The 15878-nt window shown below is 34.0% G+C and overlaps 1 protein-coding gene and 1 long non-coding RNA gene across 3 annotated transcripts; both read right to left on the bottom strand.

The window, feature by feature from the left end:
- Positions 1–4277: 4277 nt before the first annotated feature.
- LOC132629321 (uncharacterized) lies at positions 4278–7222 on the bottom strand. Its single transcript, XR_009578176.1, has 3 exons — positions 6777–7222; positions 5839–5889; positions 4278–4732 (listed from the first exon to the last, which is right to left on the bottom strand). It is a non-coding gene; the product is annotated as an uncharacterized LOC132629321 (long non-coding RNA).
- A 1813-nt stretch (positions 7223–9035) lies between these two features.
- Positions 9036–14911, bottom strand: LOC132626168 (probable UDP-arabinopyranose mutase 2). 2 transcript variants are annotated; one of them, XM_060340928.1, is made up of 4 exons: positions 14472–14911; positions 11301–11551; positions 10070–10238; positions 9036–9614 (listed from the first exon to the last, which is right to left on the bottom strand). In XM_060340928.1, exons 1-4 carry the CDS (start codon positions 14781–14783, stop codon positions 9267–9269), a joined length of 1080 nt encoding a protein of 359 aa, XP_060196911.1. In that variant the 5' UTR covers positions 14784–14911; the 3' UTR covers positions 9036–9266. The 2 variants fall into 2 exon arrangements, with proteins under 2 accessions (XP_060196911.1, XP_060196912.1); XM_060340929.1 differs by lacking the exon at positions 14472–14911 and adding an exon at positions 13300–13414.
- Positions 14912–15878: the final 967 nt, after the last annotated feature.

Genomic DNA, 15878 nt, shown 5'->3' with positions numbered 1-15878 from the left:
TATACTATATATACTTATATATATGTATAACTTAATATATATACTATATATATGTATAACTTAATATATATACTAAATATATGTATAACTTAATATATATACTATATATATGTACTATATACTATATATAGGATAGCTTAATATATATATAGGTATAACTTAATATATATACTATATATACATATCTACTATATATACAATATATACTTAATATATATACTATATATATTTATATAATATATATACTTATATACTATATATACTTATATATGTGTATAACTTAATATATATAGTATATATACTATATATACTTACTTATTATATACTTGTATATATGTATATACTATATATACTATTTTCTCTATATATACTTAAAATATACTAAGAATATACTATATATACTATATATACTATTTTTTCTATATATACTTAAAATATACTAAGAATATACTATATATACTATATATACTATTTTTTCTATATATACTATATATACTTATATACTATATATACTATTTTTTCTATATATACTTAAAATATACTAAGAATATACTATATATACTATATATACTATTTTTTCTATATATACTATATATACTTATATACTATATATACTATTTTTTCTATATATACTATATATACTTATATATGTTTAAGTATACTATATAACTTAATATACTATAAGTATATTCTTAGTATATTTTAGGTATATTCCTAACTTAATAAAAGTAAAAATATGAACACAAGTAAATAGAAGAAAGCTCAATGAGCCATATATTTTATTCATTCTTGGATAACATTTATTTGCAAGTTGTATTTTTTTTTAACTTGCAAATAATACATGAGTTATACAAAAATAGTAGAATAATAAAATCACCAATTTTGAACCATTTCGTTAATTTCCCCCACATCATATTCGGTCATGGAAATATCTTTAAAGTCTTCCATTTGGTCCGGTCCACTAGCTATCAAATCTTCAATTTCTTCCTCTTCGCCTTGCTCCGCTTCTGAGTTTTGGTTGCGTCGCTCCGATCTAATCCAATCTCGAATGCACACTAGTACTTGCAAGCTAAAGCCGGATAATGAATGTCTATGGTCTCCAATTTGCTGTCTTCCTTGGCTAAATGCGCTCTCCGAAGCCACGGTTGATACTTGAACCGTAAGGATATCTCGAGCCATTCTTGAAAGTATCGGATAGCTTGCCTTGTACTTCTTCCACCATGCTAAGACGTCCACCTCATCCAGTTGGCTGATATCCACATTTGGCTGCATCAAATAAAAGTTAAATTCATCAAAGTTTGCAGTAGAAGAAGAAGTAGGCTGTGAAGGTAAAACTTTTAAACCCGACAAGCCCTTTTTGCTACTATGAGAAGTAGTAGGGCGTGGAGCAACTGGTGTAGCACGTTCTTCCAAACTAGAATAATGAGTAAAAACTTTTCTAAACTCATCATCAATAGCGAGATCGGCTTCAGCTAAAGATGGTTGAACTCCCTCTTCAATTTCTAAAAATGTATAAATTTGACTAACCAAATTTTTAGTATAAGACACTTTTAAACAAGGATTTAAAAGGGAACCCAATATAAATAAAGTTGGGATGGGAAAAAAATACTTCTTAAATTTGATTATCATTTCAAAAATAGCCACTTGATAATCGGGTTTATATTTATACTCTTGTAAAACTCTAGTTATTTCCGCTAAGTAGGCTAAAATTCCGGTTACCGTGGGATAGAATTGTCTAGAAAAAACAAGAGTTGCATTATAAAAATTTTCTAAGAGTTCAATACATTCTTTAACATCTTCCCAATGCCTATAAGTTAACCAATCCTCACTATCAATATTATATTTGTTGTGAACTTGTTGTATGGGAATCCTATACTCATATGCTTGTTGTAGCATAATGTAAGTGTAGTTCCACCTAGTCTCAATTTCTACTTGAATTTTCCTAGGTCTAAGGTTATTTTCCACACAAGCATTCTTAAAATCTCTAATTCTTCCCCTATTAGCATTACAAAAAAGAAACACAACAACATTTCTAACTTTTTGAACAGAATCATCAAAATGCATAAGACCATCTTTAACAATTAAATTTAAAATGTGACAACTACATCTTACATGAAAAATATTTCTTAGAGGAGGGTTTATTTCTCTTTTTAAAAGACCAATTGCCTTTGTATTATTAGAAGCATTATCTAAAGCAATACAAAGTGTTTTTCTATAAATGTTAAAAAATCTCATTATAGTAGACATTGAATCGGCTAAAAATTTTCCATCGTGACGACCTTTTCCTTCGTCGTATAAAAAAGTTATAATTCTTTTTTGCATAACCCAGTTGTCATCAACCCAATGACATGTAATAGCAAAGAAATCTAAATGGTTAATACTAAGACTCAAATCAGCGGTAAGACAAACATTACAATTTAAAGAATTAAATACATGGCGCAAATAAAATCTATATTTTTTAAACAAATCTATAACATCGGCTCTACAAGTACTTCTAGGAATACCCTCAAATAACGGGTTATAACAACGTTGAATGTAAGTAACAAACCCTAAACCCGAGGGAAAGGAAAATGGTAAACAATCATAAGCTACCATTTTAGCTATTTCTACGCGTTCTTTTTTCTTGTCATACTTAAAATTTCTACCGGTTCGTGGGTCTATCGTCATTTGAATCCCCCCCCCCCCCCCACATTTGAACCCGTTTGCTCTCCCCAAACATCCATATGTTTGGTTCTCATATGAGCATTTAGTGTACCCGTTCCACCATCCTTACCAGTTCCTTGCTTAAAACTAAATACTTGTCCACATAGGGTACATGTAACTGATTGATTTTCCCTATCCTTAGTCATAAATTTCCAAACTTTAGTTGTTGGCCTACGAGTTCTAGGCGGTTTGTCTTGTGTATGTGATTGTGCAGGACCTGTATCTCCTATGGGATTTTCGGGGGGTTGTGTTTCATCATCATCATCATCTAAGTCTTCATTAAAAGTGTCGGTAAAATGTTGTTGCATTGCCTCATGACCTAAAAGTGGATTATTTCCACCAACATCAATACCTAAATTAGGTGTTTCTTCCACAAAAGTTTCCTCATTAAGCGCACCCCTAACAGTACGACTACTACTACCGGCACCACGTCTTAATCTCTTTGACATTATTAAATAGAAATAATTTAAATCACAATCAAATAAATCACAAGAAAATAAATTACAACAAATTAAATTGCTAGAATTAAATTGCGTAAATTAAATTTCAAAAAATAAATTGCTAGAATTAAATTGCGTAAATTAAATTTCGAAAAATAAATTGCTAGAATTAAATTGCAAAAATTAAAGACAGAGTTGGAACGAAGGTACCAAATTGCCGGATTAATTTCCAACAAAGCGAAGACGGCTAGAATTGCAAATACACCAAAGCTACTTCGGATTGTTGCAATATCACCAACTCCACCAACAATATTATAATTGCAAAATTAATAATTGAAAGTTGAAACTATAATAAGACTTTGTGGCTAATTATTACAAAGTAACTATAATTGAGAGATTGAGATTTGAGAGAAAGATGAAGAAGAGTGAATTGAAATGAAAATGAAGAAGGGTTTATATAGGGGTGGGGGAGGGGTTAAAGTGTTAAAAAAAAAAAATTTGGGGGCCAAAAATTAAGAAAATGACCGTTTGGCAACGGCCATTTTTGCAAATGGACCGTTGCCAACGGTCCATTACCGAGGCGAGGCCCAACGGCTCTTTACTTTTTTTTTTATTTTTTTTTTAATTTTAACCGGTTTAACCGGTCCGGTTCCGGTTAAACCGGTTTAACCGGTTCCGGTAAAAAAAAAATTGGAACCGGACCGGTTAACTAATATCCGGTTAACCGGTTCCGGTTCCGGTTCCGGTTTAACCGGTCCGGTTACCGGTTAAAACCGGTTACACGGAACCGGTTGACACGTTTAATCAGTATCCACTTCTGGAATTTTCACAAAGGTTTACTAGCATTCGTATTCAGAAACATGTTTAAAACTTTAAATTAGTCCCATAGACTATGTATAATTAGTAGAAATAATATATATGGTTAACATATAAGTTAGCTACTAGGACATCTTTTTACGAACTTGAACCTCAGACCATGCAATTAGGTCCCAACAAAGAGCACTACCATGTCTAGTAAACCATTAAGCACTTTTTCCTTTCTTTTTTTCAATTAATCGTCTGACTGTTGATGAAAACATGATCTATATCTTACACCATAACATAAGAAGATCATAATGGTCAGGATTTGTTCAAAGTCCAAACAACAATGTAAATTAATGTCTTCAGACGAAGTGAAGCGAAGTACAGTAATAGCCCATGATACTTGTGTCGCCAACCCCGTAGGCCGCGACTAGTGTCCGTGCTGGACACCCATACGTATCCAATAACCCAAACCAGAATATACAGATACAGAAGTCGAATGGCTTTACTAATTATCGCAGACAAACAGACATATCGCACGGAAGCCGATAAGGCTATCATAGAACATAGCAACCCAAAACATATACACAACCCACATGTATGTCTTCAGACCTCTACGAACAACAAACAAATCATAAGACGGGACAGGGCCCCGTCATACCCCTGAATAACATACATATGTGCAACAGAAGAGTCTGTACCCAAAATATAGGCTCCGGACAAAGGAGCACTCCACGATAGCAGAATAGGATCCTAAGCGGGCGGATCAACAAATCGATCGTCTGTACCTGCGTGGCATGAAACGCAGCCCCCGAAGAAAGGGGGTCAGTACAGAAAATGTACTGAATATGTAAAGCACGGAACATAGTGAACAAAGTCATAACCGAAGCAGAAGGTACAGAAAATGAACGGAATATCCAGAATATCAAAATGTTGATCATAAAGCATAAATAGTGCATGCAGAAAACATATGTCATATCTGGTCCCATTACGGGACTGGGTAAACAGAACGTGGTCGCCACCCCGACACTGGCGCCACAACACAGCATAACTCCAGAGTAGGGAATAACTCCGTAACATATCATATCATATCAGAATGTGCACATGTCAAACATATCAGATGGCCATATCATATCATATCATCATATATTAGAATATGTGTACATGGCACAGCATACTCCACAACCCATGTACATGTATACCTGCCCCCTCACATCGAGGCGCGGCGAACAATGCAGTGGAATACGCGTGATAACATATCCTGGCCCGGGCTTAGTGAAGGAAACATTGAGGCATCCACGAATGGAGTAGTGAGAAACTAATGCAATATAAAACATAACACATTTACGGAGACTCAATAGCATAACTTAGATGACAAACCATATAACAGAAACGGAGCAGTAATCATAGTGTATGCCTTTCGGATATCACAATAGTATATGTCAAAATAAGCTTTCTGAAATCATTTTCATGTTTCAAAATATATTATGGGACTTATCAAAATAATTCAAACAAATGTCATATAGTAGTTAGACGAGTAGCCAAGAGTTTCCTTTGAATTCTACTTCAAAATAAGTCAAACGGAACAAATCAGAAAAATCCGGGAATAGTGGGCCCACCTCGGGTCAAATGAGGTGGCGTACATAATTCGCGTATGTTACACTTCATAACATCACTTATGAGAGTTTTAAAGTAATCGGGTCCTATTTGTGCAAGTTCTAGATGTTTAGGAAATTTTTCCAATTATTCATAACATTTTCAATTCAATTCTACTGAATGAAAAAGGGGCAAATTTAGGTGCGGATTTCTAAGAGTAGAGTCGTCCTCAGGGCTCGTATCCAAGACTATCATACCTAGGACATGCCAAGAGAATGAAAAGCAAAGCTTTACATACCTTATTCGCTCCTTACGCCTCCCCAAATTCAAATCCCGTTTCGTCCAAAATCTACATTTGGTCACATTTACCAAATATTAATCATAAGGTTTAAAAGTTCAATCTTAACCAATACTTGTCTACAGAAATTTGGACAGCATCTCCCCTATACATACAACATCCCCGAGATTTAACTCGGCTCAAATATCAACAACCATACCAACAACAATACCAATAATCATCAACAATCGATTAAAAACGCATTATAACATAAATAGTCTTCTTTTCCAAACAATGCAACAACTTCCAATCCAACTTACACTTTCAAGTCAATATCAATATTTCCATATTCATACACTAATTTAAGATCATTCAAACATAGGCCAAGAATATTCCAAGCCATATATCCAATATTCAACAATTCCATCAATTCCATATTCCATCCAAAATTCTTACATATACAACAAAACCATCACAACACATTTTCTACTTTCAAATTCATAATCAACAACAACAATCCACACTTTAACAACTTCATTTCCATAATATCATAAAATCATACTAAAATGACATAATCTTCTACAATCAATTTCAATGCCAACTTAACCCATTTAACCTTCATTTACATTATAAGGATCACAACAACACAACCAACATATTAAACAAAATTAGTTCATTTCCGTTTTTCTCTTCCACACCACACGGCTCCATACCCATTTTACAACTTCAACCAAATTCATTCAACTTCCATTTCCAATATAAATTCCACCATAACCACAACTAGAATACAACATAAAATTCAACTCATATTATCTATACAACAATGCGCACACACACGGCTACATACTTACATACACACCCACTTTGTAAACTTCCATATTTCCATAAATTCTACTCATTTCTACATACTACAACATAAACAAACCTTCTTAACATAATAAAAAGGAATTAATTCTTACCTTTTTCTCCCAACTTCTTCACTTGACTAAGTTGTTAAATTGATGAAACAAGTGCCCTTTCTTCCAAAATAACTACACCAAGTTGTAAAGGACCCTTGAATTAGTAGGAATACCACAAGAAAATAATTTTTGGAGGAAGATTTCAAAGGGGCAAGAATTCATGGACATGGCCGAATGGCCTTGTTCTCTTTGCTCTTGTTGTTTTGTTTTTCTCCTTGTCTTATTTCTTGAAACTTCTATATGTTTCAAGACAACTTAATGGTCCCTTATATTAATTATCACATGGATAATTCACTTGGGCTTGGGTCCTTTTTATGGACCATGGCCGGATGGCCCCTATTGGGCCTCTTCTTCTCCTTTTTTTTTGTCATGGGCCTAACCCGGTTGGCCCCGAGTTGGGCCTAGTCCACTGACCTCTCGACCTTAAAACGTCCATATCTCCTTGTACCGACGTCACCTGGGAACCCACGACCTATGGTTGGAAAGATAATTCAATTATCTACAACTTATATTTCTTGGTACTTTTCCAAATTCCAAACGTATAATACCGTTTTTGCCCCTCGAAGTCAGGTCACCCGAAAACGTTTTCTTAAAAATATTCGTTTGGAGGGCTTCCACTTTGATTTGGCCTAAGTGCCCTTCATGAGTTGTGTTTAACTTTACATATGTGATTCATATAAATTTTCACATGTTCCAAAAAAAATCTTGACGTGTGGGCCCCACCTCAGCCTACAAACAATCCGACGTTCAAAAATACGGGATATAACAACTTGTACCAATACTGGAAGCGCCAATATCATGCTTCTTCATCTATGTGTTTTTTTTTTTTCATTTTGGTTGGTAATTTGTAAGCCGTGGAAATAATTAACCACACAAAAATACAATAATATTGCTTACAATAGATCCAATGTGGTACAGCTATTCTCTGGACCGCAAACATAGTGAAAGTTTAGTGTACTGGGCTGCCTTTTTCAACCACTGGTGGACGACAAGTATTATTTATAAAAATTTCTCTTTCAGTTTTGCAGTTGTGTTTTGTCTATTGGTTTAGACAACTAATAAGATTCATTGTATGAAGATGTCATAGAAGAAACCATTTATGAAATAATAGAGGCCACAACCCACAAGGATGTTTTCTTTGTTATTATTAAGTTTTTTCTAGGATTGATTGGCAACCCATTGGGAAAAATGAAAGAGCTGAGTTACAACCAAACTTCTGCTCATTAGAAGGAAAAATATGTAGCAATCTGTCTTCTGGTTTAAACTGCTCCAGACACTGATTATCCTGGACTTCAATCAACTGGGCTGCAAACTGGCCCAGTTATATGAGAAAATTTCATAAATAGCTATAGGTTAGAGCGTAATTACGAAACATAACTACCTACAGTTGATGTATTACGTGGAAGAGCTGTCTCAGGCGGGTATCAGTTGTATTAGTGCATTGTATCATGTGAAATCGGGTGAAAGAATTGTCCCAATGCATATTGTATCAATGCATGTATTTGCTACAAAATCTAAAGTGTAGATGCGTTTTGTAATATTTTGAAACTATAGCTATGTTTCGTAAATACAGTCTAAATGTTTTCCATGTCGCGTAATTATTTCTAAAATGATCAAGGAAAGACTGCAGAACCAATGTGAATCCAAGCTGTTTGTACTCACGAAAATGTTGGGACTGTCAGGTTGCGCAAACAACAGGAAGTGACATAAATGAAAGATGTCTAGTTCTTGAATATCAGCTGTTGAATTTGCAGAAATCAAATTAAAGCTAAAGTCTAAAGTGAAATGAGTTTTTTTGAAACATTACTCCCTTTGCTTAATACCATTGAGATTAGCTATATGACTCGAAAAGGAATGGAAAGTTTTTATCTGTCTGAAATATATTAGAGAAGCTTGAAGGAAACTAAGACCAAAGATGTAACAAGTTTTAATCCCTTGGTGATATTGCCCATGGGCACAAAATTGTCAACAGAATCCTTCACTCCCAATTATGGTTGTCGAGAGGGCATGAAGAGATGAAGGGCGGGAACCAGAAGAAGACGTTAATCTGACTTTGTTATGATTCAAGTGGAAAAACTACCAGAGCTGCCCGGCATGTAAGCTAAAGATGACTTGCGAGTTAAAGTAGACTAGTCGAAGGTTACAGTCAAGCACTATAATCAAAGCGATTAGCATAAGAAAGGTCAATCTTAAATGACTGAATTCATCAAAAAATACATGAATTTAACACTTGGGAGCTGTAGAGGGTTGGCTGGCAAGTAATTAAACAGTTTTACTCGGAATAGATAACCTCTAACTTTATAGAATCAAGTCTAACGAATAAATAACACAATGTCTCAAAGGACGGAAGCGAAAGCTAGAGTCTAAATAGCAGTGTGAAATAAATCCTCAACCAAAATTAAACATGTAAAATAGATAAATAAGTTATCCAGGACCGCCCAACTCTACCTGTTAGGACGTTAGAAAAAAAGGCCAAAAGCTAACTGCAATCTACTTTGCCTTGCCACTCGAGATGGATAGCTTGGCCAAGTTTTCCCCGGTAGGATTCAGCTCATCCCAGGCTTCGATCCAAGTGATCATGGCATCTGCTAGCTTCGTGAAATAGGGATCTGTGTTGGATAGTTTAGCATTGACCTGTTTCGCGAGTTCGATGTAGCACTGCTGGACACTTGTGCACTCTTTAGGAAGGGTTACAGCCTGGAAAAACGGGATGATCTCTTCTTGCCAGTAGATGCCTTTGTACTCCTTTTTCAGGTTAACAAAAGGGTTGCTTGCTTTGCTGTGCCATATGTAGGGCAGACCCGTCTTGATTCCTAGGCCCAAATGATCACATATGACCTAAAATTTGGACAATTATATATAAGATTTCTTCAACGATAGTAAAAAGTGCTCCACTAGACATTAAAATGAGGGATCATTACATTTTTGGACCGCTTAAGAGACTAGTAACCAGCAATTGTATAGGATTAGGTGTTGTATATTAAGTATAAATATACATATATTATACATATTATATACATAAAATATACATATGTTATACATAAATATGCATGTAATATACATAATCAGTGTATCTAGGTATTGTGTATTTTGGCTAGCACCCGTAATTAATTTCGGCCGACAGGCCAAAAATAAAAATAAAAATAAAAAACCCTCAAAATAACCGTCTAAGAAATTTCCATTTTAAACATTAGAACTCCATAAACTGATGAGATATCACAAGGTACATAGACGAATAAGTGATCTACTTCTCGAAGACAAATAATGGCAGAAAGGATACATAATAACAATACCTTAGTACACCAGCCAGCCCACATATCATCGTAACGACCGATTGGCTGCCCATCACCCATGAGCCCAAAGTACATTGCTGGTCCGATCAGATCACGGTTGAACGCCAAATTCATTCCACACATAGGAAACAAAGTGCCTTTGGGAATGGTTAGAACTGCATCTACATATCTGGTAAACAGTACAGCAAATTGATACTAATTAGAAAGGCTTAATGCATATGCGGCCCCCTAAACTTGCTCCTTTTTTCCGTTTTGACACCTCAATTAAGCGTTGTTCCTATTGAACCCCTTAGCTCGTCTTCAAGTGTGCCTATCAAACCCTCTAAATCTTATTTTTATTAGAAGCAGAGATTAAATTGGGGAAATCAAGGTGGAGTAATATTTTAGACATGTGGTAAGCTATTCTTTAGGTCATAGATGTGTCGGTTTCTGCTGGTTCTGCTCATCCATTGCCAGCTTAATTAAGAACTACTCTTTTTTTCCCTCTCAATTGCTGCTAATCTTAGCTAAAAGAAGACATAATTAAATTAGAATATATATTAGCATGTTGCTAAATTGAAGATGAAATACCAATATAAGTTGGATTTTGTTTGATAGACACACTTGAGGACGAGTTCAGAGGTTCAATAGGAACAACACTTAGTTGAGGTGCCAAAATGAAAAAAAAAAAAACAAGTTTAGGAGGCCGCATATGCATTAAGCCAATTAGAAATTAAATTTGCTGAGTAACAAGATAGATAAGCTTTATAAATATGAACTTGGAAGTAGGGTGTCAAATGGGCGGATTGGGCTGGATTTGGTCGGGTCAAAATGGGCTAAGCTAATAAATGGGCATGGGCTGAAATGGTTGGGCTAAAAAGTGGGCCATAACCCAACAAACCCAATTCTTACTAAGTTTTAATTTATTTGTTTGTTCTTTTATAATTATTTAAGTACCTAATAAAAAAAAAATCTGTATTATTATGGCTACAGATAATATATCAAATAAAAAATGTCTTTTTGAAAATATTTTGACAAGGTTTCTATGAGTTAATTAGGGTTACATACCAGCACGATTTGGGCTACATATTGGCCCAATTTTTAGAAATGAGTTGGCTGGGTCATGCTTTCATGGGCTAATTTAGTCACCCCTACTTGGAAGCTCTAATAATTTCTGCCAACTAGGCAAGCGCTACAATTATGACTAATTAGATAAGCTCTACAACTTTTAGCTTATAGAAAGTGTGCTAACCTGGTGTTCCTCTCACGAGGCTTAACAAGTTGTGTGGGTGCATCATAGTCGGGGATGTTGAGCCAAAGGCCATGAGAAACAGCTGTGTGAGCCCCTTCACGCATACTGAAAGGGTATCCACGAACGAAATCTGCACCCTCTCTGTATGGATCATACAGAGTGTTGAAGAAATGCGGGGTAGATGGACAAAGGAGGTTCTTTATGTGCTGTTCAAGCGCATTGATATCTTTGCCAGATGGGTCTTTGGCCACCTGCACATCAGCATTACTTCAGCGTGTTTGCAAATAAATGTAGTATGCCAAAACTAATCAAATAAAATCTTTCCATCTAGTAAATCTTCAATAATTGGATGAATTAGTCAAAAAGGGTGACAGAATTGCCAATCTCTTGCCCTACGACCGAAGGTTCCCTCACTAGAAAAGCAGCCCTAAGATAACAAGGGCATAGAAAACGGAGTTCATCATTGACATGGGAGCATTAGAGAATGCTAGAAATTTGGAGGTGAAAAGTGAGTCAAAAACTATTTAACATCATATCAACAAAGGCTATCACATTTAGGCCTTCAATTTCCAAAGTAACAAATAAAACTCAGACAACATTGACCTTGCTTTCTGAACTAAAAGGAAAGACGAACAAGAACAACAAGAGAATGAAGACATTAGAAGATCGGGGCAAATGCACCAAGGGGAGCTTCCTCTTTTATCTATAAACGAACCAAATAACTGAATCCTTATGCAGCAAAACAGTAAAGACCATATCTTAAATAGTACTAGCAGTATCCTGAATTAAGTTCTCAGCCCGATTAACTTCATATTAAACATGTAGATCAGTTAAAATATTCCCACAAAGCCCAGAGAAAACTTAAACAAAAGAAAGATACTAAATAGATCGATATCAACAAACCGCAACACTTCAATTCCAAATTAGCTCGGATCTCAATTTATGTGACACTCTTTCCTTTTTAATCGGTCCAAAAAGAATTGAACAATTTAACTTTAAACTATGGATTGTTTTAGACCACAAGTTTCAAAAGTCTTTCTTTCATTCTTAAAACTTCACACTCAGTCGAACACAATCACATAAATTGAGGCGAAGGGCGTACTAAACAATGACAAATGACTACATCAAAATGTGCAAACATGATATATAACAGCGGATCGCAAGATACACTTAATAAGACCTCCTATTTTGTGGTCCAAGTAAAAGCACATTTCGATGTCATTCAGTTGAAGAGATCTATATAAATTACAAACCCTCTTAAGCAAATTATCCCGATTTAACTAGTTCAGAACAGCAACTGAACTACATCAAAATGTGCAAACATGATATATAACAGCAAATCGCAAGATACACTTAATAAGACCTCCTATTTTGTGGTCCAAGTAAAAGCACATTTTGATGTCATTCAGTTGAAGAGATCTATATAAATTACAAACCCTCTTAAGCAAATTATCCCGATTTAACTAGTTCAGAACAGCAACTGACTACCAAGCAAACACAAACTTAAACCCCCAAAAAATCATCAAAATCCAATTTTTCCAGCACAAAAGAATCAAAAAAAAAAAAAAAAAAAAAAAGGGAAAAAGTGGAAAGATGAAATTTGCCACACAAAGCAATCATCATCAATGGTATAGATATACTTCTTCTTGGACACAATGTGATCCAAAATAAAAGCATATTCAAAGTCATTCAGTTGAAGAGATCTACATCAATTAACTACCCTCTAAACCAAAACTTCCCAATTTAACTAGTTCAAAACAGCAACTGACTACAAAGCATACAAACTTAAACCCCAAAAGATTCATCAAGATCCACTTTTTCCAGCACAAAGTAATAAAAAATGTAGGGCAAAAGTGGAAACACAGCTCTGCAGTATACTCACAAAGCGATCATCATCACTGACATAGATACACTTAAAACCCCCAAGAAAATTCATCAAGATCCAATTTTTCCAGCATAAGGGCAAAAATGGAAAGAGAAAAATTTGCAGTATACTCACAAAGCAATCATCATCAATAGTATAGATGTACTTAAAACTACCAAAAAATTCATTAAGATCCAGTTTTTCCAGCATAAGGGCAAAAGTGGAAAGAGAAAAATTGCAGCATATGCTCAAAAAGCAATCATCATCAATGGCATAAATATACTTAAAACATCCACACACACAAAAAAACCATCAAGATCCAATTTTTCCAGCATAAGTGCAAAAGTGGTCAGAGAAAATTTTGCAGTATACTCACAATGCAATCATCGTAAGTGGTATAGATATACTTAAAACCCCCAAAAACAATCATAAAGATCCAATTTTTCCAGCACAATATAAAGGGAAAAAATGGAAACAGAGACTTTGCAGTATACTTGCAAAGCAATCATCATCAAGGGTGTAGATATATTTCTCCTAGGACACAATGTAATCCAAAATAAATGTTTATTCAAAGTAATTCAGTTGAAGAGATCTATTTAAATTCTAAACCCTCTTAAAGCAACTCTCCCAATTTAACTCGTTTAAAACAGCAACTGACAACAAAGCAAACACAACTACAAACTTAAACCCCCATATCTTCATCGAGATCCAATTTTTCCAACATAAAAAGGCAAAATTGATATATATATATATATATATATATATATATATATATATATTTACCCGTATCATCAACGGTGTAGATATACTTAAAAACACCCAAAAAAAAAGATCAAGATCCAGTTTTTCCAGCATAAAAAGGCAAAAATTGAAAGAAAAAAAAATTAGCAGTATACTCACAAAACAATCATCATTAAAAAAAAAAAAAAAAAAAAAACATCAAGATCCAACTTTTCCAACTACCAATAATTCATCAAGATCCAATTTTTACAGCACAAAATAACCAAAAATGAAGGGCAAAGTGGAAAATTGAAAATTTTGCTGTATACTCACAAAGCAATCATCATCAATGGTATACTGGTATAGATATACTTAAAACAACCAAAAATTTATCAAGATCCAACTTTTCCAACATAAGGACAAAAATGGAAAGAGAAAACTTGCAGTATACTAACAAAGCAATCATCATCAATGATATAGATATACTCAAACCCCTCAATAAGTTCATCAAGATCCAATTTTTCCAGCACAAAATAATAAAAATGAAGTGGAAAAATTGAAAAGAGATAATTTTGCAGTATACTTACAAAGCAATCATCATCAATAGTATAGATATACTTCTTCTTAGACACCATATAACCAAAGCACCTACAAGCAGAATCCTTAAAAGAGATACAAGAAGCTTTAGGACCCAAAATCCTGTTAATATCATTCCTATTATAAAGCTCATAATCAAAACCTTCAGGAACATTAATTGTCTTTGAAGGATCACCATCTTGAACAATAATTAAATGGTATGGTTGAAAAAAAGGTCTCCACATCTCCAAGAAATCAAGATTTCTAATTGTTGGTATTACTATATCAAGCTCATCTTTCAATAATGGTGTTGAACTTGCCATTGCCACTGAATCTTGATGACCAAAGTGGACTAGCAAGTTTTTTGAGAGAAATGTGAGGTTTCTTTAGAGCTTATAATTATGGAAACCTGTTGGAGCTGTGTCCTATTGTATAGGAGATCATTAGTCCATAAAAAAAGTATAAGTTACTGTTTGACTAAATTATAGTTTGGGGAAGTTTACGAATGTACTTGCAATTATTAATAAGTTAACGACCTGTTTGGCCATGAGAATTTTCCACTTTTTCCCAGATTTTTTTTTTTTTTTTTTACTTTTTTTGAAAACTAGCGTTTGGCCATGAAAATTACAAATACAACTGGCCATGAAAATTACAAATACAACTTGAAGTTGTATTTATAATTTGAAAAATAATCAAAACCTTGTTTTCACTATTTTCATTTTATGTTTTTAACCCTTGCTTTTGTTTTTCTTTTTTCAAAATTTACCCTAAATTTTTATTTTTATATATTTAACCCCATTTATTCTTGTATTGATAGTGTTTACAACTATTTGTTTTAGTTCTTGTTGGATTTTGTATGGAGTACAAATGCAAGGTGGAGATAGTCCGCATAATAGTGTCACTCTTTCTATCTTCACGCATGCAACAAATGTGCTCAAATCTTATGAGTATATCAAGCTCATCTTTCAATAATTGTGTTGAGGTTGCCGAACTTGTTTCCATTGTCACTGAATCTTGATGACCAAAGTGGACTAGTAAGTTTTTTGAGAGAAATATGAGGTTTTATTTTAGAGCTTATAATTATGAAAATTTGTTGGGGTTGTATCCTATTTATATAGGAGATTATTAGTCCATTAAAAAAGTGTAAGTTATTGTTTGACTAAATTACAGTTTGGGGAAGTTTACGAATGTACTTGCAATTACTAATAAGCTAAGGACCTGTTTGGCCATGAGAATTTTTCATCTTTTTTCGGATTTTTTTTTACTTTTTTTGAAAACTAGCGTTTGGTCATGAAAATTTTAAATACAACTTGAAATTGTATTTGGAATTTGAAAAATAACCAAAACCTTATTTTCACTATTTTCATTTTTTGTTTTTAACCCTTGCTTTTGTTTTTACTTTTTGGTAGTAGTTACAG

This window comes from Lycium barbarum, chromosome 2 (genome assembly GCF_019175385.1).
Source record: "Lycium barbarum isolate Lr01 chromosome 2, ASM1917538v2, whole genome shotgun sequence".
NCBI classification, from domain to species: Eukaryota; Viridiplantae; Streptophyta; class Magnoliopsida; order Solanales; family Solanaceae; genus Lycium; species Lycium barbarum.
Note: the sequence above shows the minus strand (reverse complement) of the source record. Positions and strands in the feature narration are given on the sequence as shown.

Coding starts and splice junctions, on each gene's coding strand:
- LOC132626168 (XM_060340928.1), bottom strand. CDS start 14,783: ATGGCAAGTTCAACACCATTATTGAAAGATGAGCTTGATATAGTAATA. Junction 11,552..14,471: donor CTATTGATGATGATTGCTTT/GTAAGTATACTG, acceptor GCTGATGTGCAG/GTGGCCAAAGACCCATCTGG. Junction 9,615..10,069: donor GGGCTGGCTGGTGTACTAAG/GTATTGTTATTA, acceptor TCCAAATTTTAG/GTCATATGTGATCATTTGGG.